The 26,688-nt window shown below is 38.7% G+C and overlaps 1 protein-coding gene across 2 annotated transcripts in view; it reads left to right on the top strand.

Annotated features, from left to right (window-relative positions):
* BRSK2 (BR serine/threonine kinase 2) overlaps positions 1–17,479 on the top strand; it is a gene marked incomplete at its 5' end in the record, with an annotated part of 480,261 nt that extends 462,782 nt beyond the window's left edge. The window contains one exon of one of the 2 annotated variants that reach the window (XM_083348467.1): positions 17,293–17,479. In XM_083348467.1, the coding sequence (XP_083204593.1) occupies positions 17,293–17,468 (176 nt within the window). In that variant the 3' untranslated portion in view covers positions 17,469–17,479. Of the gene's footprint in view, positions 1–17,244 lie in introns of both variants that reach the window. The other variant, XM_083348466.1, reaches the window with a different exon arrangement.
* Positions 17,480–26,688: the final 9,209 nt, after the last annotated feature.

Genomic DNA, 26,688 nt, shown 5'->3' with positions numbered 1-26,688 from the left:
TCATCTGTAAGAGAGCATAAATATACCAAGATCAAACATTATGCTTAATTCACACATACAGTTAAATGATGCAGTTTTAAAGTTGGGGACTTAAAAGTTGCTGACAATCTGGCTGGTGATAAACTTCAGCCAACGCATAAGAATGTTCATGGTGTTATCCTTCAGAGCATTTCTGTGTTTGTTTTTTCTTTGAACTAATTAACAGCAAAGATGGTAATGTTTTAATTAGAAATTTTAAGCACCCTTGAGAAAAGACCCATCTCAGCTGAAATGTGGTAATCCAGTTGAGTTTTGATGTGGGGACCTGCTGAGACTCCTGTTGAAGAATGTTGAAACAGCAGCTGAGTGGAAAAAACCGGGAAGCCTTGTGATTAAATTTACGTTAGAGACAACAACTAGAAGAAGAGACTAGACGATCCTCCATATCTCACGACATGTTTATGTAGTTTTCATTGAGATCTTCTTTATATGTGTTTGTAGGTTAGTTTCGTCTTTGGAAGTATGACAGTTTCTAATAGTAGAAGAATTGGTTTATCATTGTTTCTATCTACTGAGATATATCTTATAGGGAGACATATAATGTAGTACTAGAAGCCCTAAAAGACATTGCACAGAGAGGAAGAGAAAGGATAGAGGACAGGAGCAGAGAACTGAGAAAGTGATATGTCTTAAATTGTTATGCAAATGAGAGTTCTAAATTCCTTTGGAATCTTTCCTAACCCTCTTAAAACAACACTGGGATATAACAATACGTTGTAGAAATCCTTACTGAAGGAGATGAGCAAGCATTCTGTTTACATCCTGTTTATAAGAGAACTCTCTTTCATAATAGAACCAATGAGGAAAGGATATCAAAACATTCCACAGTAAATTCATTATGATATTTCTCTACAAACAGATGCTGCAGATTTGAACATCCTACTTACATTTATTACAATGAAGGAGGCTCCTTAATGATTAAATGCTACATCAGTATAAAGTATCTTCTCTCTTAATCAGAGTTTTATCCTATCCTCAGAAACACCTATGGGATGAGTCTGATGTGAATCAATTTTTCTCCATGAAGCCTGAAAATGTTCTTGTAAGCATCATGAACAGAAATTCAACTTGTGGCAGTAATTAATTATTTTTAATCACCCTTAAATTCCATCATTATTGAAACTTACTTCCTACTGAGAGTGTTGCATGTGAGACACAGTTTGCTACCTCAAGGACTTTTCCTAAGAGCTTGAATTGTATAATCTCTTTGGCCACTGTTTTATTCTCTGAATCTAATTTTTGTACTATAAAGATTCTATCAGAGTTGGGAACAATTTAATTGCAGCTGCCTAATGATACAAAACTATACAAAATATGTAATATTAGGCTTATTATAGTTCAGTTGCTAACGTTATTCCCTGCAGAAAGATGTTAAGTACCCAGTGAGCCTATTTCAGCCTTATTGGTGTTTGCATTCAAATCACCATATCATCTGCATACAAGAGCACTCAGAAATCCATCTATTTACAGTATCAGTGAAATAAAATTTTGTTTTGGTGAAGTTTTCAGTCACTGACTTAATACAGAAAGTAAAGACAAGCATAATAATAATAAATCCAGATTGTAAAATATTTGGGCCAAACTAAATTTGAATAATTGCATTTCTCATCTGCTGAATGTGTGGTAAGAGATAACAGTATCTCTTCCGGAGAGAATGTATATTGTTAGAATCTAAAGAGAACGGCATTTCATTTGCCTTTGTGAGGCATGTTTTGCTGATTGCAACTTCTATGACTAATAGCTCTTCTGCTGCCTTTCCCCAAATCCTATTTTAAATTTGCAACAGTCAATTAAAGAGGACGCCTTGAAGTGGAAAAGATATTTCCTCAACATCACCCATATCATGATGAGATTAAGGTTGCCTTCTTAAAAGTAAATGAAATCCCCATGCAATTACTTTTATTAGGGAGCCATTTTATTTCTTAAAGCTCACTTGGGCTAATTTGACAGCATATCAGTTGGCTCAAAGAGTGACATTACTCATCTATTGCAGCACCCCCTATCATTAATTTCATCTGATGCTGGCCTGCCTGTAGTACTCATAAATTGCCAGGTAAGGAGTAAAATCTCCAAGAATCATTACCTTATCTAACTTTTAATTGCCTGGAGGAGATTTGCATATGGATTTCTCTCAGGTCTTTCCTCAATCCTTCACTTTCCTCTTCTCCATTCCTTCTGGAATTTCTCCACATTCCCGTCAAGTCTTTTTCACCATAATTCATGTCCTTTCTCAGTTCTGCCTTTTTCTGGCTTTCCCAAGACATCATTATGCTGTATACTGCTCAATCGAGTTCTCTGTTTTCTGTTTTATTGATGGGAGCTAAGAACTGATTATAAGGTGATAGTGCTATCAATAAATGTTTCAAGCATCGAGATTGCATTATAGATTAAGCAGATCAAATCTTCCTTATGAGACATATTAACTTCATAGACTTACCAAACTTATTAGAGTTGCACTCAAAAGGAACATACAGTAGTCCTCAACTTACATCAGTTCATTTAATGATCATTTGAGTTTACAATGGCACTGGAAAAGGTGATTTTGATTTTCACACTTATGACCATTGCAGATCCCACATGATCATGTGATCAAAATTCAGACACTTGGCAACTTGTATTTATGATGGTTGTACTGTTCTAAGATTATGTGATTATGTGATCTCCTTTTCTGACCTTCTGACAAACAAAGTCAATGGGGAAGCCAGAGTCACTTAACAACTGTGTTACTAACTTAACAACAGCAGTCATTCACTTAGCAACTGAGGCAAGGAAGGTCGTAAAATGAGGCACAATTCATTTAACATATGTCTCGCTTAGCAACAGAAATTTGGTGCTCAATTGCAGTCATAAATCAAGAACTACCTGTATTTCGTATCTTCTAGATATCCCCCGAAATAGTTTTTTCCCTCTGAGTTCAGCTTTTTACTTTCCCAGTCAGCACCACAAATGCCACAAATATGTTTGGAGTTCCATACTTTCAAAGCTCACTTGTTCTTTCTTTACCTATTAGGGAATATTTGTGGGAAATATGCATTTCTGGGGTCTCTTTTGACTTTTTATTAAACTCCGTGGCTGCCTTTATTTTCCATGTTTTGATCACCATCAGTTAACCAACAGTGTTAAATATACAAAAAATATGAAAGCCTCCCAAATAAAAAGCCCTCGTAAAAATAATGATGGGAGTTTTTACAATTTTAAAATGCAAAAACGAAGTCTTGGAGGAGCTAAAGAAAGCTATGCTACCGCAAGCACCTGACATTTCAACTGGGAATGAAGCCAGTCAGATCTTATTTCGAGCTAAAAGTTGTAATGTAAATTCTGTCTTCATCTTTTATTGCCAATTTTCTGCAAAAGTAGTTCCATTAAATGTATTGGAAATATAATCAATGCAGACAAGATCATGAATTATTATGCTCGGGGTTTTTTTTGCATCAGCTGTTAAGTTACAGTTGTTATCTCAAATCTACTTGATAAAAATTAATTTAGCTTACCAAGGAATTTTAGACATTGTAGGAGGGAGAAGCATGTTCATCTCTGGTTGCAAAACCAGAAGGAACCTAATAGCACTTTTTCTGACAAATTTAATTAACTGCATAAGCTTTTAACACAATTTGTCAGGTGGAAAAAGGACTACCAGACCCCTTCTGATTTTTGCCAAGGAAGTTTAGAAACTGGAATGTAACTGTTGAATGTTGCATATATGGCTTTGTCCTTCTCTTTGAATTGTATTCAGCGTTTAAATTATGCTTTCAACTAGCAGGTACGATGATAGAGTCTGCTCTAGATGTGTTACTTTCAGTTAGTCACATAAACAAGCTGTGTAAATAAAGTAACAGCTTTCAGGACTGTTTAAGCTATGAGGTCTAAGATAAAGGATCTCCATTCTCAGTATATCTTGGCCCAGGAATTATGACTGCTTGCACTGGGGCCTGACAATAACCAGAAATCTACATATTTCTTTGGATTGTCTGTCAGTACTGCAGTGAACAACAGGGTGCTAACTATATTTTAAGTATTCTATCATTGATCAGGAAAGGATAGCCACCATTGTTTTGCAACTTAGACTAGAACAGCCACACACATTGAGGGTTTAAAGAATACTTCACTCATGTTCCTTCCAATTTAGTAAAATAATAAAAAATAAGTAAAACTTTAAACTTTAAATTAAATAGAATCCAAATAATTATAAAACGTGGAAATATCATCAATTACAATCCAGCATTTGGAAGGCAAAATATTGGCTTGAATAGAATAGATATTTTTAACTACCAGTGAAAAGATTACAAGAGCGGTAGTTGAACTTCTCCTGACCAGGAGTGCTAGAGCATGACTGAAATAGCCCTGTGCTTCTTTAAATTTAAAATTGGTTTAATTGTAAGATAACTTTGTAAGGCTGCCCATCACCCAGCAACTTTGGTAAAGATTAAAATTGAAACCTAATATCAATGTTTTAAAAAAAAATAAGGTGGTCAAAGCCAGGAAGAACAAATACACCATCAAAACCCATTCAGATGGATGTGCACAAATTTAACGCTGAGCTTGGGGAGAACACCAAAGGATGACAGAATGTCAGCCCTTCAGTGTAGTCCAGGCAAGAAGCAGCAACCACTACTTTCATTGCAAGGTTACAGTAACAGAATCTTGCAAGACTGAAAGCTTTTACTTTCCAGAGAACTAGCAAGGGTCCCTAGTGAGATGCTTCCCACTGCCCTCTATCTCAGTTACCTTTTGCATGATGGTTGTCTAGGCTACGGGTCTTCCTTCTTCCTCCTCCCTCCCCACGTCATTCTTACAGCCCATTACACAAAGTCAAGCCTGCTCAGACTTCCAAAGGGATCGTCTTCCAGAGAGAAGGCACTGCAACCAATTAGACAGGCAGTCCTTTTTTCACATGGCTTGTCTCAGCTTATATAAATGCTCATCCATTTTAGCAAGCCTTAACGTACTAGAGTTTAGCTTTGGCTTGGTGTCATTTGTGAAGGCAGCAGCCATTTCATTTTACAAACTTTAATTTCTGCATAGTATAAACCTTACCTAGGAAAATGTAGTTTAGGCAGTAATTTATGGCTTAATATGATAAATGGATGCAGCTATTAGATCATGCCCAGATGGCAGCCAGTGACGTCTGGCTTTCTATAATTGCCCCCAGCCAATAGTCTGAATGCAGCACTCTATAGAAGCTGAAGAGCCCTGAACACATGTCAGAATCATTCCCAAGTACATTATGGTAATCCAAATGGAATGCAATAAAGACACATCTCAGAATATCCAGAGCTGATATTCTGTGACAGTGCCATGCCAAACCATAGGCCTCAAAGTTGAGCCCAAAAGTGCACCCAAATTGTATGTTTTTCATCAGATATTGATATACAGTATAGAATTTGAATCTAAAGTGAAACAAAAATGAAATTTTTACAAAATTTTTCAAAGTTTTTCAGCCATTGGGACGCAGTGGTTAGAATGCAGTATTGCAGGCTGACTCTGCTCACTGCCAGGAGTTCAATCCTGACCAGCTCAAGGTTGACTCAGCCTTGCATCCTTGTGAGGTTGATAAAATGAGGACCTAGATTGTTGGGGGCAATTTGCCGACTCTGTAAACTGCTTAGAGAGGGCTGTAAAGCACTATGAAGCAGTATATAAGTCTAAGTGCTATTGTTAGTCCTGTTGCTATAAACCCGGAGCTCTTTCCTTGGTGGTGCCTGCCATTCCATTTATACTGTTTATGGTAGACACCAGCAGGGAAACAGATAGTCCTCATTTAGCAACCACAGTTGGGACTTGCAGCTTTCTTGTTAAGTGAAGCAGTCACTAAGTGAGAAATCACATGGCTGCGACTATGCTTTCCTTTTTTCCCCCACTGCTACTCTTTGGAAGGCTCACCCCAGTCCTGGGATAATTAGCAAAAGGGAATTAATATTTGCATTAATATTACTGGAAAAGAAGGGATTACAAGAGTGTAAGCAGGATTTAGCTTCAGTTCCTAATATCTGAAATCAGCACGGTTCTTGGTGGTGAATGATGGGAAATGCAATCCTGCAATATCTGATGGGATATAGATTAATTTTTTAAATTAATTCTGCAAAAGATCAGGTCTTGGTAAGATATGCTTTCATTGGTGTAATTTGTGGTATATATTTTTTATTTTTTTCCTTCCATTTTTCTTGTAAATATATTTCAAAAAACTTTCTTGGGATTCTATCCCTTTAGAACTTGTTGACCATAAACCTGTTGGTAATAAAACAAATAATCCAATTATTTCCCAGAAGCTTTTATATGTGCTCACTGTTTAGCATTAAGAAGACCTTGTAAATAAATTATTTGGGAAAGAACAATGGATACATTGTTCACTTGGTACACCTGAAAATTCTGTGTCTCTATAGAGTCCATACAAGGGACGCGGTGGCTCAGTGGGTTAGGAAGCTGAGCTTGTCGATCAGATGGTCGGCAGTTTGGCGGGTCGAATCCCAAGTGCTGCGTAACAGAGTGAGTGCCTGTTACTCGTCCCAGCTTCTACCAACCTAGCAGTTCGAAAGCACGTAAAAATGCAAGTAGAAAAATAGGAACCACTACAGTGGGAAGGTAACAGAGTTCCATGCGCCTTTGGCATCTAGTCATGCCGGCCACATGACCACGGAGACGTCCTCGGACAAACACTGGCTCTTCGGTTTTGAAACGGAGATGAGCACTGGCCCCTAGAGTTGGAAATGACTAGCACACATGTGCAGGGGAACGTTTACCTTTACCTTTATAGAGTCCATAGAGAACCTTCTACCATTTAAGCATTTTTGACAAGAATCTCTTCCATGCATCCTGAGCAGCTTCAATTGAATGTCCAGTGTGCCTCTCTGTTGATATAACCATTCCATACATTTCAGATATTTATATACAACTTGCTTTCTCTAGAAAGTCCATATCATCTTACAACTCTTGCACCACATGGTGACTGTAATCTGCTTTAATTGTTTACTCATGCGCCACCAACAAGCAGGAAATCTCAGTTCCATCTCTCCGATGTAGGACAACTGTTTCCGTTCCATCATATATCAAAGAATCCCTCTTCCAGTGGCCATTTCCAAAGGTCTCATATTCATTGCTTTCCCCTATTACATCTTTACTATCAATGTGCTTATGTCTCACTTTCAGGCTTTCTGCATTTAAGGAAACTAGGCATTATGTCACTTTAAGGAGGCTGAGGTTCTAGAACAGGGGTGTTCAAATTTGGCCCTTTTATGACTTGTGTACTACAACTCTCAGAATTCCTCAGCCAGTGTGCCTGGCTGAGGAATTCTGGGAGTTGAAGTCCACAAATCATAAAAGGGCCAAGTTTGAAGACCCCCGTTCTAGAAGGTACTCTGAGCCTTCCATTGCTATTCTCACAGCCATACAGTTCTGTGATTATTTCATACATAAAGTGGACAAAATCATTCTATCTTCTGGAACTTATGATACAGATTCATTGTAGTGAATATAACCAGTAACATTCCGACCAACGTACCAAGACAGCCATTCACAAGTAGAAATTATATCCTTTGATAGTGAACCTCAACAATGGCCACTGAGCCCTGTACTGACTAGAATCCTCATAAAAGTACTTGTCATGCTTTGGTGGCCTGGAAATCATGGTTCACCCTGTTATTTCATTTAGCCCAATGAAAATACTTCTGTTCCCAAACCAACCTACTGAACATTTGTTGATCTACTTTCCACTCTCACCATCTATTTTCCATCTACCAAAACAGTTTGATCCAGACTTCAGTTCCCTCCATCTTACTTCTTGAAGGATTCAGTTCCCCAACCTGTCTAGGATGAAGCAGAACAATGAATGCTGGCTTCTTATAAACGATCCATTAGAGTTTCTGCACAGCTAAATAAACACCTTTTCTTGACCTTTTCAGAACTATTGATTTGACCTTCTGCACTATCTCGTCCATCATGTATCTGATATTCTGCTCAATTTGAAGTATCAGGGCTTAATTCTGGCATCAATAAAAGTTTACCTCCCTGCCATTTCTTGTTTCCCTCATCCAAAGCTAATTTTCTCTTTTCCAATCATTAAAGCACTTTAGTGTAAGTGTACTTCTATTCACTAACCTCCTATCCTCTTCTACTAAGAAACTTTCTACCTTTTAAAAAAAAGGAAACTACAGCTACTTCTGACTTTTTTTTTGGAAAGGAGACTTTTTGTAGTTGTGACATGATTCCATTGACCTAGAGAATTATGCACTTTCCAAAGTGATCCTCCCTTCCTTGTTTTTTATAAGGATAAAACAATCCTTGCTATTCGTATATCTATTGGTTTTCACATTAGTATTTGCATCTCATTTAGACTGAGATGTAGTATTATCTACTTCGTTTTCCCCAACCCTTCAACTCCTTTGGAAACATTACTCCATTCCCAGGCTATGGTACCCTTATCTTTCACCCAAATCATATGGTTTCATTCATCTAGGACAGTGGTGGTGAACCTATGGCACATGTGCCAGAGGCAGCACTCAGAGCCTTCTCTATGGGCACACACGCTGTTGCTCCAGCCCCGCCTCCCCCCGCAGCCTCTTCCTCACCAGCAGCCCCTCCAAAAGGGAGTCATCCCCCAGGTGCGGACCACGCAGAGCAGTGCAGCCAAGGACATGGCAGCCGGTCAGCAGGGACAAGACTCCACCCTCAGGTCCTGTCATGTGCAGTTGATGCTGCAGGGCGTGGCAGAGGGCATTGCCGCCATGGTGCTGCTGGGCCACCTGGGCAATCTGCTGCGGCGGGCCGTGGAGGTGGTGGGTGGCCCTGTGGGTGTGGGGGGGGCAAGGCTGGTTTTTGGGCACTCAGTCTCTAAAAGTTTTGCTATCACTGAGCTAGGACTGAGCTAGCTTAGTCTTGGCTTTCCAGAGTCTGTTTTAAGCCTGCAGACTTTCTCCTCCAGAAAAACAATGTTGGAAGGGACCTTGGAAGTTTTCTAGTCCAACCTTTTGCTCAAGCAGGAGACCCTCTACCATTTTAGACAAATGCAGTCTAGTCTTTTCAACCAGTGGTACGGGTACCACCTGTGGTACATTGGCACCTGGCAGGTGGTACGTGACCATCCTAGAAAAGTGGTAGCGGGGGAGGGGAATGAGCTGAACCGGTGGCAGCACCGCACAAGCCTGAGCAAGAGATGGGTGGAGCTGCAGGGCTGTCAGGGCTCAGTGGAAGCACCAGGATCAGCGCTTCTTCGGGGCTGTTGTAACTTTGAACAGTCACTAAACAAACTGTTGTAAGTCGAGGACTACCTGTACTTCATCACTTTTTTCCTTTTTTTTTTTTTGGTCATCAAGTTTTTGACACCTTGCTAGGCGACTGGTGGTACTCTGATGTTGCCATATCCTAAAAGTGGTACAATGGGTGAAAAGGTTGAAAAGCCCCACTTTAGATAGATAATCTCAACTATTAAGCTTTGTTATGAGCTGATTAAATGGCCATGTCCTCATCTATGCCAAATTCATTCTACAGGAATAACAATAGCTTCAGAAGCCTTTTTTCCAGGTCATTCCTTGTCTGGAACAATGACAGGCAATTACATCTACCTTAATCCAGCATTGTGTGTGTGTGTGTGTGTGTGTGTGTGTGTGTGTGTGTGTGTGTGTGATATTCATTCATTCATTTATTCAAGAACTATGAATCTTTGGAAAAGCTGTCCTTTGGTCACCTTGTAACAAGTAGACCTTCCTCCCAGTCTGTAAAACATTCACACAGCCCATCCTCTCACTTGGTTTTATTGTTTCTTTGGACAAATTGTGTTGATCTCAGGAACTGAAGAGGGTGCAAAGGAGTTGTGTGAAATGCAGGGAGACACTTCCACCAGTCTAAACTTTAGAAAGGTCCAAATGGGGCACTGCACAGATGCAGTGTGATTTGAAAACAGACTTTCAAGAAATGGCAATTTCAGGTAAGAAGCCAGTTTTACTAGTTGGTAGCTAACAGTTCCGGATGTACAAATATAGAACCTCTTTGCTATATCAGATACTAGAAAGCTGGTTTAGCATTCTATTCCCAACGGGAAATAAACTTACATTTGTTTTGCAGAACCACAAGCAGGACATAGAGTGCATCTTGTTTTTTCGTTCCTGAGATTTTTATAATACTAGAGTGACTATGTATACAGAAATAGAAATTCTATTTAGCTGTCATCATTAATAGGCATATGAAAACTATTTCCTTAACGAACTACAATATTCTAAGCCTTTGCACAGGTTCGCCTGGTGCGCCAGTTGCGCCCCTTTTTGGACTGAAATGCCCTATGCACGGTCAGCCATGCCCTTGTCACTTCTCGCCTGGATTACTGTAATGCTTTCTACATGGGGCTGCCCTTGAAGTGCACCCGGAGGCTTCAGCTGGTATAAAATGCGGCCGCACAGGTGCTTATGGGAGAATCTCGATACTCCCATGTTACACCACTCCTGTGCAAGCTGCATTGGCTTCCAGTTGCCCTCCGGGTGCGATTCAAGGTGCTGGTAATTACCTTTAAAGCCCTACATGGCTTAGGCCCGGGGTACTTGCTGTTCTGTACCAGCCTACTACCGGCCCTGCAGATAAGGCAGGGACAACCCCTTTTACAAGAAGGCAAGAGGCTGGAACTAAGCCTGCCAAATTTATGAACACAAAAGCAAATAGAGCAAAACAAGACACGAACCATGAAACAGGAACTATTCAAACGGTTGCCTTCAGCAAACCAGCCCTCCCACGCATTCCCCTTTTAAACAGTTCAGGGCATGGCTTCTCTCTGCCTCCTTCTGAGGTGCCCCATTGCCTTCCTCTGTTTACTCCTGATTGACTGCCTCCTGCGTCGGGCGTCCTTGAACAGGGCCAGCTGTGGGTCATCTTCATCCACGCTGTCAGGCTCACACAGCTGGGTCTGCGTCATGACCAGGTGGGAGGGGCCTGGCTGAGGGCTCTCATCAGCAAGCTCTCCAACCCCCTCAGCAACCTCTCCAACACCCCCTTCCTCCTCCTCTGAGTCGTCCGACCCAAATGCCGAACCCATAGGCTGACCCTGAATCACAACATTTGCGAGACCACCTGCTGCCATTGTCAACCTCCCATTGCCTGGTTCGCTCCCATAGAGTCGGCCTCCTCAGGGTTCTGTCGGCTAGGCAATGCCAGCTGGCGACCCCCCAGGGGGAGAGCCTTCTCTGTGGGTGCGCCGACCCTCTGGAATGAACTGCCTCCGGAGCTGCGGACGGCCCCTGACCTTAGGTCCTTCCGCCATGACCTGAAGACATGGATGTTCCAATAAGCGGGCCTGGACTGACAACGGTTTTAAATTTGGCTTTTATTGGGTTAAATTGTCATTTATTTATTACATCCATTGTTTAATTCTTTTTTAAATTTTGTACTTTATGTTTTTTAATTTTTATTGTTGTGAGCCGCCCTGAGTCCTTGGGGAGAAGGGCGGCATATAAATTTAATAAATCTAAATCTAATCTAAATCTTTTCAAAGGCAAACTTTGTCTTGCCCAATTTTGTTTTATACAAAGGACAACTTTTTGTTGAATTATTTCTCCTGAATTATTAAAGTCCCCATAAAGCTATTCTTGCCAGAGAAGATATCCTGGCTTAATTTCTTGAGATATTTTTACCTGCCCGTTGATATGATTTCCTAGTCCAGCCTCAAACATCATGTGAATAAAGATGCCATGCTTCTTATCAGAGTGGAGTTTTCCGATTCTATATCAAAATGGAAAAATGTACCTCAATGATCACAGTGAATAGCTGAATTCCGAGAGAAGTAAATTTAAAGAAAGAACTGAAGAGGGACAGAAAGTTTGTCAGCAGAAGCTCATAATAGTTCTAGAGAAGTATATTAAATAATTTCACAATGCCCTTCCCTATATGCCTCTTTCCACACCAGGCTTTTCCAAAGACATCAACTAAAGACAAAGTTTTTCATATGATAAATGCACAGAAATGAGCTCTGTAAATGGGCAATTGCTTTGTGTAGTGTTGTTTAGCTTCTAAAATATCCAGGGTGAGTTTATTCACTGTTCCAAAGTCTTGGAGAGGGAGAGGGGGACAAAAAATAGACTGCTAAGGAAAAGATTGGAACTAAGGGTTTAGCTTAACCACATATTGCTTGGTTGTTTAGGTTTAACCTAGTTTGGCAGGGTTTTTTTTTGTGGGAATAATAAGGATCTCCAGTCTACCATTAGTCATTTGCAATTGAAAACTCATTGACATTGTGTCTCATATTTCCATGCGTAGGATATCAAAATATAAATATCTAAATAGCTTCTTGATCAGGATCATAGCTGTATTGGCTTTTTAGGCTAATTTTTAAAACTTTGATGCTACTCTACTGGCTCTTTGTGATGACAAAGTTGAGGGTGCGTATGCAATTCGTCCGGAGGCTATTTTTACATTAATTATTTGGAAATTCTGATTTTTTTTGTCTAACACAGAGCTTTAATGGGATGGCAGGGTCTTTCTTTTCATCAATATGAATTTTTAATTAAATGTTGTTTGCTGCCTATCTTGCCACAAGGCAACATTATTTATGCCAAATTTATGAGTTCATCCAGATGAACTTTCTCATTTACTTCTTTTATATTCAAGTATTTGCTTCCTACCCTGATAAATGGATGGCATTTCTCACTTCCTTGAGTTAAAAAAAAATCTTGCTATCCTCAGCCTTTTTATAAGATTAACCAATATTTTAATTACATAACCATCATACTCAGAGTAAACTCATAATATTCCAAGGTATAAAAATATTAAGTCCTTTTCATGCATATTCTGGTAACTCTGCTTAAACAATGCAATAATGCAATAAAACATGCTATTGCTTACTACTGATATTACTTCTCTTATAACCCTCTAGTTGCTATGAGATGTTCAAGTGGCTGAGCAAATCTACTAAACATAAGAGCAATCAGTATGAGACTTTAACTGTAAAATTAATTCATGTGCAAACTTCAAGTGTCCATCATTCATTTAAGCCAATAATCATTTCTTCAAAGGACCACGACTTGCAGAAATCTGTTTTTTCATTGTTTCTCAAACTGCCTGGATATCTTGGATGATTGAGCCAATTGGCTTTCTTCTAAGGAGACAAGGTAGAGATTCGTTTGAGTCAAACTCAGCTCCATATACACATCCATATTGTTTTCTTCGCAACAATGAAAGTGTTGCAGTCTTCTTCTGAAATATTTCTTTATTTCCAATTTTACTGTCACATTTTGAGATTTCTCAGTGGTCGCTCTTCCAACTATTAAGCAAGTCAGATCCCGCTTAGCTTTTTAATTTAATTTAATATCCATAATAGTAACTGCCACAACCCAAACTGGCCATTTCCAAAAAGACACTTATTTATTCTCAATTCAGGTACTGTGGAGAAGCCAAATAAGGGCTGCCCGTATACCATCTCTGACTCCCTAATCATTCCTCCCCCTTGGATCATTATTTCATCAAAATTTCACAAAGCTCTATCAGAATCAGTTAGACGCTCTAATTAAAGTCACCACAGTAGGCACAATAAAGGTGAACCTGTACTGTTGAAAGCAAACAAGCCTCACACGGGATTGAGAAATTAAAGAGCAAAAAAGAGGAAAAATACAGATCCTCTGTCCAGATTAATATATCAGCATTACATTGAAGCCTCTAAGCAAATATCCTGCATTTTTTTGCTTTGATCTGTGGGCAGAGATCAACGTCCCTGCTTTCGCCCTTGCTTCTTCTGTGCTTCCTTTTTCTCTTTGATCTTGCTGGAATGCATTTCTTAGAAAAAAATTAGAAATGTGTAATGTGCTCTTGCCTTTCCCAGCAGCACTTAGGTGTCCTACCAGTGTTATTTCACGCTTTCTGTTCATTGGTTTCATTTTGCATATGAAGATAGAGGGTCCAAAGCCACGCAGGTACCCAAAGTAAGCTATTCTGAGATATAGAAAGTTACTATGCTTGGTTATTCCTGCTATATAATCATTTTCATACATAAGGCTTTCATGAAACTCAGATGATTACTATTTTGGGAAGAAGAGCGCATGTGGAGGGTAGGCATTAATCATGGGAATTAGCCTTCTGGCCTATAAAGTTTTTTGCAGTGTATTAAAGAAAGGCCCCATTGTCTGAAACCAGTTGGTCAAGTATTCAGTCATGCAAACAGTTACCAAAGTTTAAGGTGATTCAAGTTGCACTAAAAACTACAACTAAGAATTTTTGTATGGTCATTGTAAGCTGCCCATGGTTGCTTAAAATCAGCAGCCATATAAATTTTTTTAAAATAAATAAATAAACTACATTTCTATTGTGGATTCTCCATGTTCTCTTTATGGGTAAGAGGCTAGTTTTGAACCCTGGAAAGACAAATTTATGACCCCCAATTATTTAGCAGATTAAAAAACCTGGTGTTATTTCAGATTTATGAAGATGTTGCTCATAGAAATAGGTTATGGATGGATGGTTACAATAAAACTAATTCTTCTTTTATTTAATTTATTAAGTAAACAAAAACATATGGGTGTACCAAAATGTATTATATAAGTTGCATTCAGTGTTCAAATCAAGTGCCATTTTCTTTAATACACTTCCTTACTTGTTCCATGCACAGTCTTTGAACATTTCTAAGCTCAGTGACATTTTCTAAGCTCAGTGACATTGTTGGTCTATAGGGTCTGACTTTTGGTACACCCTGTATATTTTTGCAGTGTATTAAAGAAAGGCCCCATTGTCTGAAACCAGTTGGTCAAGTATTCAGTCATCTATATTGTATATAGCCCTTATACCATTTTGTTGGGTTGGTTTCCTATTTTTTTTATTGTGTTATTTTTTTTTCAGTTTGTTGTTCAGTTTTATTAACTAAAGGAAAATACTATGGCTTGTGAAATGCATCCAGGAAAATAGTAAAAATCCCTTAAAATAGCAAAATTATTACATGCCTATTTGATATATAATCAAAATATATCTTAACGTTGTTGCCTTTGGTCTTTATTTCACTAGCTGTCTGCCTTCGGTCTTCTTCAGTAAAAATATACTGTTGCGTTATATAGCCACCTAAATCTGAAAAGGTCAAGTAACCCAAACAGAATATGCAATTAGCTCCAGAAAATAAGAGAAATCTGTTGACATTTTACTGGGTTTTCTCTATTGCATCATTTTTGTTGTTATCAGCTAGTTTATTATTTATTTACTCACCTACCTACTGATTTATACTTCGCAATTGAGATACTGACAGTATTTTAACTCATTCCTGCTGTAAATCAGAACTAACCCATGCACATCCATCAATTAAAATCCATCTCCAAAAAATAAAGCCTCAAGAAACATAGTCATTTTTTTAAAAAAAGTATTCAAAAGAAAGTTAATTGCAGCAATATCAACAATAAATTTGCTTATTTCTTTTTGAGTTACTTTTGCAATAATAAATTAAGAGAGATGTTTCTCTGGTTGAATTAATTTTCATGAAATATTATATGCCTTACAATGAGAATCTTCTTGTATTTGCAGCAGCTTTTCTGTGGCTTGCTTTACATTGGTATAATATTATCAGATCTTTATTTAAATGTTGCATTTTTTTCTCTAAAATCAATGATTCCAAACAAATCTCAGTGAGAAATCTTATTCAATGCCCAGTTACTACATCATCTGCAAGCTGAAGAGGCGATATGTGTCTTTCACTTTCTTGTCTCAATAAAGACAGCGCAAGTGGCTGAGCACCACAGCAGCTGCTACTTGCTTTAAGTACAGATTTCTGAGATAGCATGGATCCAAAACTTCACTAATTTCATTAAAAAATACTTATTTCTGACAAGGAATGGAATTGCCCTAGCAGCTTACAAACAAAATCCAACTTTTCCCAACCACATTTTGCTCAATTTTCAATCATTCAGGGGAATTGCCTTTGAGGTCAAACAAGCAACTCCTCTTCAGGTCAACCTTACCTCTTAGTGAGCTTATGCCTGTGTTTTTTTCTTGACAACCATAGACAAATATTACCACTGCCCTCTTCTGGGTTTTTTAAAAAAAAACACTTCACTTTCTAGCCTGCAGCCCTGGTAATTCCAGATCGTGTCCTGTCCTGATATCAACCATTTTTGCTTAGCCTTTTCATATTGGTTTTCAAGGTAGGGTTGGTAGTGAATGCAGCTTCAAATGTGGGGGAGAGACGCCTCTTACAACCACAATGGCATGTCTGGGTTGCTCAAGACCCAGGATCTTCAAACCTGGCCCTTTTATGACTTGTGGACTTCAACTCCCAAAATTCCTCAGCCAGGCACGCTGACTGAGGAATTCTGGGAGTTGAAGTCCACAAGTCATAAAAGGGCCAAGTTTGAAGACCCCTGTTCAAGACAGTCTATCACACCACTAAGATTTGGGGGCTTTGTCATGAATGAAGAGGTGGAGAGCATCTCTGTGCAGTTCACACACTGTGTTGGGGTCTGTAGGTGTGTGTTTCATTTACTTCATTCCATATGTGCATTTTGCCATGTGCCTATGGATTCAAGATTCAAAATCTAAAGAACAAGTCTGGTTCGTAGCAGATGACAGAGACTGGCAGAGCAGATTCAGTAGCATTATTAAAGTATGGAATAAAGTATTGATTCAGAAAATGGTTACGAATGTATTTTTTTTTACAAGTGGTGCAAAGTTCATTTCAAAGGAGAACCAGATTTGCATGTTCCTCCTTTACGCACACAGATCTCCTCTCCTTGAAATTAATAATCTAATTAATATAGATAATAAGTTACTTTGAGCACACTTGCCTACGTGTAAGGTTCCTTGAATTCAATTGAATGGACTTTCTAGTCAGCATGCATAGGTTCCACGGCTAAGTATTATTCGGGGCTCACTTCAGTTAGGTTAGTTTCAGAAGAATTTTATACAATCCCATCATGATATATTGTGATATTCTGCCGCATAGCAACCTGCATAAAGCCATGCAATAGCTTTGCTGGATAAATATTCTGTACTTGCTGAACAGGGCAGGATTTCAGTTTCCTTGCCCCAGGGTTTCCATACGCTTAGGTGGTGCTTCCTTCCTGATGCTCTTCCTTTTTTACTCATTGTCTTCATCGTCCACACACACCCATGCACGTGGCTCTGGACCGCTCATCATGTTCTCCTTGTTTAAAACCCCATTGTTCATTTGTTTGTTTGTTCTCTTCCTCTTCCCTTTATCTCTCTCTCTCTCTCTCTTGCTTTCTTTGTTTTCTTTTTGTTTTTGTCTCCTCTGTTTTGTATACCCAGGCAGCCCATTGAGTAACTTCTTTGACGTAATTAAACAACTTTTTTCAGACGAGAAGAACGGGCAGGTGAGCCATCCCCCCGGCACGCCAACCAAGCATAGCACAAACAGCAAGCGGAGCGATTCCGATAAAAATGACTATGGGTCTAGAGGAGACACTAAGTTCCCCGCTGGCAAAGAGAAGGCAAAGATGGCCTCATCACTCGGCTTACAAGACCAACCTTAAATAAATGCATTGGGGGGGAAAAAAGTCAATCTAATAAACTCACCTAGAAAAGTGAAGAAAAGCTCCCCAAACAAATGAGTATTCTTTAGCAAGGTAGCCTCTAAACTAGATGGGTGTATATAGTAGTGCTACTACAAGACTAAACTGTCTATAGTAAAATTTTGTATGGAAAAACATTGTGTGTGTGTGTATGTATGTATGTATGTATATATATATATATACACACACACATACATACACACACATACATACATATATATTTAAAAATTATATATATATATATATATATACATGCACATGTAAATATATATAATCCACACATATACATATATAGATTTATATGATACCTATACAAATAATGCACACACACACACACACACACACACACATACTCACAAAGACATATAAAAGGAAAAAAAGTAAAAAATGGACAAACCCATGTTTGGCAAATCCTGTTTGTTTGGGTTTTGTTTCCTCCTCCCAGAACTTTCCTTGCTATAACACCTCCCCTCACCGTAACACATCCCCGCTTCTGATTCAACCATCCATATTGTATTCCTGTGTTCTCTCTGTGTTTCTGATACCACCGCTTGTTTCCAATCTACTACCAGGAATTATCCCGAAAAGTTAACATGTCAGCCAACATCTTCACCTTCTGTGCTCCGCGAATGCTTGTTCACGGAAGGCCAGTGATGTAAGACTGTACACGGACTGGTTTGGGGAGGGAGAGGGACTGCCAGCCTCCTGTCTCCCACTGCAGGAAATGGGTCTCCTCCATTCCATTTGCCCTCAACACACAATTTTCTTTTGGTGCTCTGTGCGGAAAACGGCTGACAAATCGCAACCTGTCCCAGTTGGAATTCCCGGAAAGCATCGTTGGCTGTGACCACACCTTTTCCTCCTGGTGAAACTAGACTCTGGGGGCGGGTGGGGGTGGGGATAGGGAATAGGATGGCATATTGTTCTCATTCCATATTAAGATTTTTATAAGAACTGTTTCCCCCCTCTCCGTCCTTTTCTTCCCATCCAAATTGTTTTCAAATTGTGTTCGTGTTTTCGTAATCGTTTTTTTTCCAAATGGCTGGAGAGGCAGCCTTAAACTTGAGGGAAACAAAAATTACAAGGAAACAGTCAAGCAAACACGGACACTGAAGCTTAGGGAAAGGCCGCTCTCAGCAGCAAGGACAAAGGACAAGAATCCAATTCTGGGGTGCAGCATCATCTGCTGCCAAGTTCTTCTCTGTCTACCACCTTCGCCATCGTCACCACCACCGCTGTTAGGACTTCCTTCTTCCTCCACCTGCTCTCTCAGACCTTTCCTTCAAGAATGGAATTTCCCTTCGGCCGGCTGAATTATCTGCTACATCACACACCTGGATGCAATTATGGCGTCATTAGTGCTGCATTGATATATCAGTATTATTTAATTTGCTGTTTTTGTTTGTTTGGGTTGTGTATGTACGTTTGGGTTTGTTCGGTTTTTTTTTTTTAATGCAAAAGAAGACTATGAGACGAGAAATAGATTTCCCCCTTTTTTTTTTTTCCTTTGTCCGTGCCTGTCTGTATAACCACTGGTACATAGTTCATTTGAACAAGATATGGAGGAGATAGCAGTATGGATGAGTTCAACACAAAGCTACTGTAAACTTTTAAAAGTATTGCAAGATATTTTTCTATTTGTTTTTGGTTGTTTTTTGTTTTTTTTTTGTTTTTGAAGAAGGATGAATGGGCTGGATCTTCTGTGTAGTTAAGTTATTATTAGGTCTTGGTTATTATTTATAATGCATATATATAAATATAAATATATATATATATATATATATATTTAAAATTTTAAGATGTTAGATATATCTTCTGCTTTCATTTCTGAATAGAGGTGACATTGATTTGTATTTATTTTTTTGGGGGGTAGAATTCTAACAAGAACACAACTTGTTCCTCTCTCCTTCTCTTCTTTTTCATTTGATGTCTCTTTCTCTCTCCCCACTCTCTCTTTCTCCCTCTGCCAAGTAGAGCTGGAGAGGAAGATTTTTAAAATACCATAAATGACAGGCAAAAAAAAAAAGATGACAAAATTCTAAAATCCAGTATGTTTTAAATGTAGAGTTAGTGTTCAGTCCCCCTTATTATCTTCAATTGCCATTGTTTGGGTTCCTACAAGTGTGTGTTAAACTGCAATATTTTTTTTTTAAAAAAATGTTAATATTAGATTTCTCTTTTACTGTTTGTGTTTCCAATTACTTTTATTTCTATGTTTGTCCTGGTTCATTCTGCCCTTATTGGACCTGTTTTTCCTGTATATAGGTTTGAAGAAAAAAAGAAAAAAAAACAATATTTTGAAAAAGATCCACAGAAGTGGAGGGTGTTTTTCATTGTGGTTTGGTTTGGTTCTCCTAATCTTAACCTTTTCTCTTCTATTGCTATGTGCATGTTAGACCTTAATAGGGTGGTGGCCGGGGAAAGAGGTAGGTGAGAATGTAGAGGTTTGGAGGCAATTTTAATTGCATGATATTGCTGTAAATTATTCTCTCTTGCTTCTGTTGTCCTTTCTGCCTCCATTTTCTCCTTCATTCTCTCCAAAGCTTCTCTTCCACCACTCTCAATCTGCTTCCTTGGTTTTTCTTCCTTTATGTATAGCTTTTAAGGCTTCTGTTAACTTGTACCTCTACAAAAGGCTGGGATTTCAAATAATAATAATAATAATTAATAATGATAATAATAGCCCATTTAGTACACACAGGAAGGAGATCATTTACACAAGACATAAATGAATAAATGAAAGCAATACCTCTTGTTATCCTTCCTATTTTGTACTTTGATGACACATGCATACACATGCACACACACTCTCACTCGTGGACACAATCTGATATTATTTAACAGTTCCAAAGGACAAAGAGGAACCTTCCGATGTATCCCTTGTTAAATAACTGTGAACAACTTTAGTTCAAAAACAATAAATTCATTCAGTAAAGATACTGGCTCTTCGGGTGTCTTGTTTATGACAGCTGGCCAGAGGGGGCCCGGGTAAGTACAGTGCCTAATCTCCATCATGGATTTAGTGTAGCTTCAGAATATGGTCCTGTCACTACATCAGTTTTCTCTGGTCTAACCCTGAGAGTTATCCAGGACTGACAATGAATACAGCCGGTGGCTTTCTGTGGTGAAGATCCCACTATAAGCTGAGATCTAAAGTGAAGCTTGAAGATTTTTTTAACGTAAAGGCTTTTTGGGGAGAAGGGAGGTTATGGTCTCATTCAACACCAGTAAGGGGATGGAGGGTTGTTCCCAGTCTTAGAGTTATGCTTGATTAGCCTGGCACCTACAGTCTCATGACTGTATCCACTGTATCTTTGGCACAGTTTGGCAATGTGTTAAAATAGGAAAGGAACTTGGTACTAGGCATTGTGATGGGGTTTTTTTGTTTTTTTTCTTACCTTGATTTTAAAGATGCTTGCCTCTAATTCTGGGCACTTTACTTAATAAAAGGTCAGAAATATAAGCAAATGGTTTATGTCCATATCACATGGACAGAGATAGTCCTCAACGTATGATTACAGTTGTGACCAGAATTTCCATTGCTAAGCAAGGCAGTTGTTAAATGAGTCCCAGATGATCTCATGACATTTTTTTGTTATAAACAAATCACAAACAAAGCAGTTGCTAAGTGAATCCCACAGTTGTTAAGCAAATCCAGTTTCCTCCATTGAGTGCTTGATGGAAGCCAACAGTACCCCAGGACACTGCAACCATAATAAGTACATGCTGGTTGTTAAGTGCCCAGATTTTCAACACATGTTTATGGGGATGCTGTAATGATCATAAGTTCAAGGACTGGTCATAAGTCACTTTTTCCATCACTGTTGTAACTTCAAATGATTTCTAAATGAATAGTTGTAAGTTAAGGACTACTTGTACTCTCTCCTTCAAAAATATTAGAAATATTCAAAAATATTAGAAATAGAATGTTCCCTGTATCAATTGAATTGAAACTTGGTGACCGAAGTGACCTTGGTCTTTAATGTTTTACAATCTAAAGTTGTAAAAGCTAGTCAAGTTATATTCCCAGTATATATAGGAACTCACCTAAAAAAAGAACAAATCAAGGCATTTTATAATCCCTTGGTAAGACCAGACTTGGAATACTGCATCCAATTTTGGTCACCACAATGTAAAAAAGATGTTGAGACTCTAGAAAAAGTGGAGAGAAGAGCAATAAAAATGATTAAGGAACTGGAGGCTAAAACATGTAAAGAACAGTTGCTGGAATTGGGTATGTCTAGTTTAATGAAAAGAAGGATGAGGGGTGACATGATAGCAGTGTTCCAATATCTCAGGGGTTGCCACAAAGAAGAGGGAGTCAAGCTATTCTCCAAAGCGCCTGAACGCAGGACAAGAAGCAATGGAGGGAAACTAATCGAGGAGAGAAGCAACCTGGAATTAAGGAGAAACTTCCTAACAGTTAGAACAATTAATCAGTGGAACAACGTGCCTCCAGAAGTTGTAAATGCTCCAACACTGGAAGTTTTTAAGAAGAGATTGGACAATATTTTGTCTGAAATGGTCCTGCCTGAGTGGGGGGTGGGGGGTGGGGACTAGAAAATGTCCAAAGTCCCTTCCAACTTTGTTATTCTGTTGAGAACTTCTCACTTTGCCTCCTATAAGAAGTCAGTCTCTAGGGGAATGTTTTTAATGATTTGTTATTGCCATGTTTCTGGCAGAAGACATGGAAGTCCTAAACTTCAGGTAAGAGCTAATGCAAGAAAAGGGCCTTGCTTACAATATTTAATTCTAGTTTTAAAATGTAGAGTTAAAACTCCCATTTGTTTTGTATTTTAATTTTCATTTGTTGCTTATATATCTTATTTGCAAGTTTTCTTCTTTAATATGCTAACAGCAAATTTCTATCCATTTTATTTTCTATTATTCCATGGCTTTGCTTCTGATCTTCTTAGACCTGTTTTCTTACAAAAAGGTAAAAGTGGGTGGGTACGTACATGTTGTTTTGAATCTTAAATGTTTATTTGATACTGTCAAATGTAGATTTTGGAGGGCAATAATCCATGGAACAGAGAAAGATTGCAAGAATTTTGAAGGCACTTTTATTCACCTAATATCTGCAATAAATAATTTTCTCAATTTTTCATTATTGAATTTACTCTCCTTTATGCCACTCCCAGCCCTTTTGATTTTCTCAGTGTATAAAACCCATGATTTTGAAATCATGATTTGTTAAACAAAATGTGTCTTACACATAAGACTAAATCAGAATGGCTGGAATCACATTATCACATCAATCTTTAAAACAAAGAAATTACATTATGGTGCACCAGGACATGATTTTCCAGAGGATGTGTTGCAATGGGGTCCACAGTCTTTGAAACACTTCTTTTAGGGCTGCCTAAATCTCCTCTTAGCATTTAGCTCAAACAAACATTAGCAGGAAACAGTTGATTTACCCAACTGTTTAGCTGTGCAGGAAAAATTCTAGCTGACTTATAATGAAGAGTTTTTGAAATTCTGAACTTGCAATGTAAATACAGTACATGGCCATGTATCTTGAAGTATGACATAACACAATTTGGCTCAAACCATTTTAAAGAAGCTTTTTTAAATAGTTCTTAATTGGTTGGATGCAACAATCAACAATTAAGATCCGGCGCGATCTTAAAACCCATCTCTTTAAACAAGCTGGCCTGGCCTGATGGGACGGGGTGGGATTTTTATAAACGACTTTAATTTTAAATTTGTATTAATTTTATGGGCATTGTTTAATCATGTTTTAATAATTTTAATTTTTGTATCTAGTTTTTATGTATTGCCCTGTTCACCGCCCTGAGTCCCCTGGGAGAAGGGCGGTATATAAATTAAATTAATAAATAATAAATAATAAACATGTCACAATCTCTGTCCAGGAAACCCTTTTACCATTATTAAGGGCTGATCTGCATGGCCACTTTGTACTGAGATGACCATGGACCAGGAATCATTTCTTGCTGGAGGAATACACAATGACATCTGGTATTCACCTCCTACCAGGTGGGAAATCACTCCCTGTCTGTCTTTTATGCTACACATCCTTAGAGCTTGCTGGCTTATCTGGTTTACTTGTGCTTCATCTTAATGTAGACCATCCTCTTTACTCCACTGGGCAACATGACAGGAATGCTTCCTCTTCCTCCCCACAACCCAGTCATTGATCACTGCCCTTAAATAAATAAATTTCTCAGAGAAGTTGGACTTTTTAATTAATTCATTAATGGAATACAGTTCTGCCATTTTGGAAACTAGTTGAAATTGATGAGAGATCTGTCATTTTCTTCCAAGTAATAGGACACATTATATAAGTGTGCTTGGCTGAGTAAAGAAGCAAGGGAATTCAGCAATCATCATAAATATCTGGGCGGAACATCAGATACCACAGCGGCCAAAGGGGAAGAAGGCTTAAAATCCAGAAGGGGATTTCTTAAATTGGCTACATTTCTAGGCAGTTTACTCATGCAAGGCAAGCAGCTCATTGTAGAAAAATTTAAGTGGTTCTTTCCTGTTAATTAGAACTACTCAGTGGTAAGGTAAGCCAAAAAATGCTGTAAGTATTAATGCAGTGGACTTACATTATTTAGACTAAAGCAATATATTTTGAAGTCATTAAAAGACAGCAAGTTATCATAAACATAAATATTGCATGCTCATTGCTAAAAGGGGAAATAAACTGTTGGTTTAACTCTCAGAAAAACTTGATCTGGACATAGTTGATGGAGGAATATTATTTATTTATAAAATTTATTGGCCACCCATCTTGCCATAGGGTAACTCTGGATAGCTTACAGTTACATATACAGTTAAAACATTAAAAGGTAAAATCAGACATTATGGGGAGGGTGGGGGGGAGGGGGGAGATGAGATCTGTTATTAATCAACCACCCCCATTGTGCTGTTCCTCCACTGGGGCCCCAAGCCGACTGGCAGAGCCACAACTTTAGCCCCTTACAAAAAGAGAGGAGGGGTGGGGCCAACTTCACATGAGGGGGCAAGGTGTTCCAGAGGACAGGTCCCCACGGGCCAGAATAATCAGGCTGACAGGACCTCCAGCATTCCTACATAATGTTCCCATTGAGGCTAGTCAGATTCTCAGCTCTACTGGAATCCATCCACCAATCTGGACAAAATAAAGACAGACACATGACATTAGTTGAGTAGTGACTTGATTCAAAAAGTTTACAGCAATTGCCAAAAAACCCTCCAATATTCCTGGCACTTTACATATGACTTTGATCTCTGGGAGTAGTGTCAAGGAAGCTGAACAAGGAAATGGGAAATATACTACTCCCTGTTCACTTTTGCAGTTGTCACTTTAGTTTCAGTTTAGGTGCAGGATACATTTGCCATTTTCCGTTACATTGAATACCTGATGGAGTTTTCTAATTTGAAAGTAGTTGAGTCACAAAAGCAGGAATTTTATGTCGGTGACAAATATATAATTATTTGCATAACAGTAACATCTTAAAATCTATGTCCTCTCCCCTAACATCTTCAACCAGCTGTAAAAACATGGGCCCTCAGAGTCTTTGGAAATGGAGTGGCATAGTGACCACTCGTGTCCACTCAGTCACGCAACCTAGTAGGATAAATCTGAGGAATTGGCTGAAGAAAAGTCATGTTGCCTTTAACCAGGAAGGCCAATAGCGAGTCATCTTGTCCAGTTATCATAGGGAATCAAAAGTGAATTCAGCAGCTTCTGATTCTCCACGGAAGGAGTGATGTTAGAAAGAATCAAAATAGATCTTATACAGGTAGTCCTCGACTTACGACCACAATTGAGCCCAACATTTCTGTTGCTAAGTGAGACATTTGTTAAGTGAATTTTGCCCCATTTTACGACCTGTCTTGCCACATTTGTTCAGTGAATCACGGCGGTTGTTAAGTTAGGAACACGGTTGTTAAGTGAATCTGGCTTCCCCATTGACTTTGCTTGTCAGAAGGTCGCAAAAGCCGATCACAAGACCCTGGGACTCTGCAACCATCATAAATATGAGTCATTTGCCAAGCATCTGAATCTTGATCACATGACCGTGGAGGATGCTGCAACAATCTTAAGTGTGAAAAATGGCCATGTCACTTTCCAGCATGTTGTAACTTTGAACAGTCACTAAATGAGCTGTTGAAAATTGAGGACTACCTGTAATGTATTTTGTCACTTCATTTTTAAAGCACTCCTGTTGACCAGCAAGATAACTTTGAATAGGTAAAGTACGTAACATGTTACACTCAGAATAGGAAAGCATTCTTGAGTGGTCATATTGACATGTTGAGATGATATTTTGTAGTAGCACCCATAAAAATTGGATGTAGATTAAAAAAAGTTTTGGAATAGATGCAGTCCTTGAGTTTGCAGGTCAATCTACGCTGTTCATGTCTCATAACCCAACTAATAAAAGTGGAAAATGACCTCCTAGATTCAGACGCAAAGTATGAATATTTCTGCCACAGCCACTTATCTATTTGTAAACATTCCGCAACCTCCAACCAGCAGCATAAGGTTGTGCGACACAGCAAAGTCCTTGTTACAGTTATTTCCACTTCCCCCACTTCTATGCCAGATCCCCTGCATATGAATTCTTCTGAATTAGCTTCAGTGCCATCGCTTAAGAGTATTCTCCTTTGCAAGTCTTTATAAGGAGCGGGAAAGGCCTGGGAGACGTTAGCAAATGGGAGCCAGAAACATGCAGCTGCATAAGTGAAACTGTTACTGGGCTTCATGTAGCCTATTCACATCTTTCTTGTGTTTAGCAATGACATTGTGCACACTTCAGTGACCAAAGACACAACAGAAAGAAAAAATCGCCTGTAACTGTAATGCAAATACCTTCCCCAATTGAGAGTAACTTAACTCCTCCCCCTTAGTCTAGTGGTCAAGGCACTAAGGTAGAACCCAATAGACTGTGAGTTATAATCCCACTTTAGGCATGAAAGCCGGATGGCTGATTTTGGACCAATCCCTCTCTCTCAGCCTAACTCGCTTCAAAAGATTGTTGTGGTGATAATAGGAGGAGGAAGACATATAAGGTATGTTCGCTGCCTTGAATTATCTATAAAAATAATAAAGTCTGGATAAATAAATAATATTTTAAAAAGTAGATTAAAAAAATAACTTGAATGGGATGGCTGTGCAATTCCTTCTGTGTAGCCTCAGCTTCTTGTGCAAGCATGGACAATTCAT

Source organism: Vipera ursinii (assembly GCF_947247035.1).
Source record: "Vipera ursinii genome assembly, chromosome: 1".
Lineage (NCBI taxonomy): Eukaryota > Metazoa > Chordata > Lepidosauria > Squamata > Viperidae > Vipera > Vipera ursinii.
Note: the sequence above shows the minus strand (reverse complement) of the source record. Positions and strands in the feature narration are given on the sequence as shown.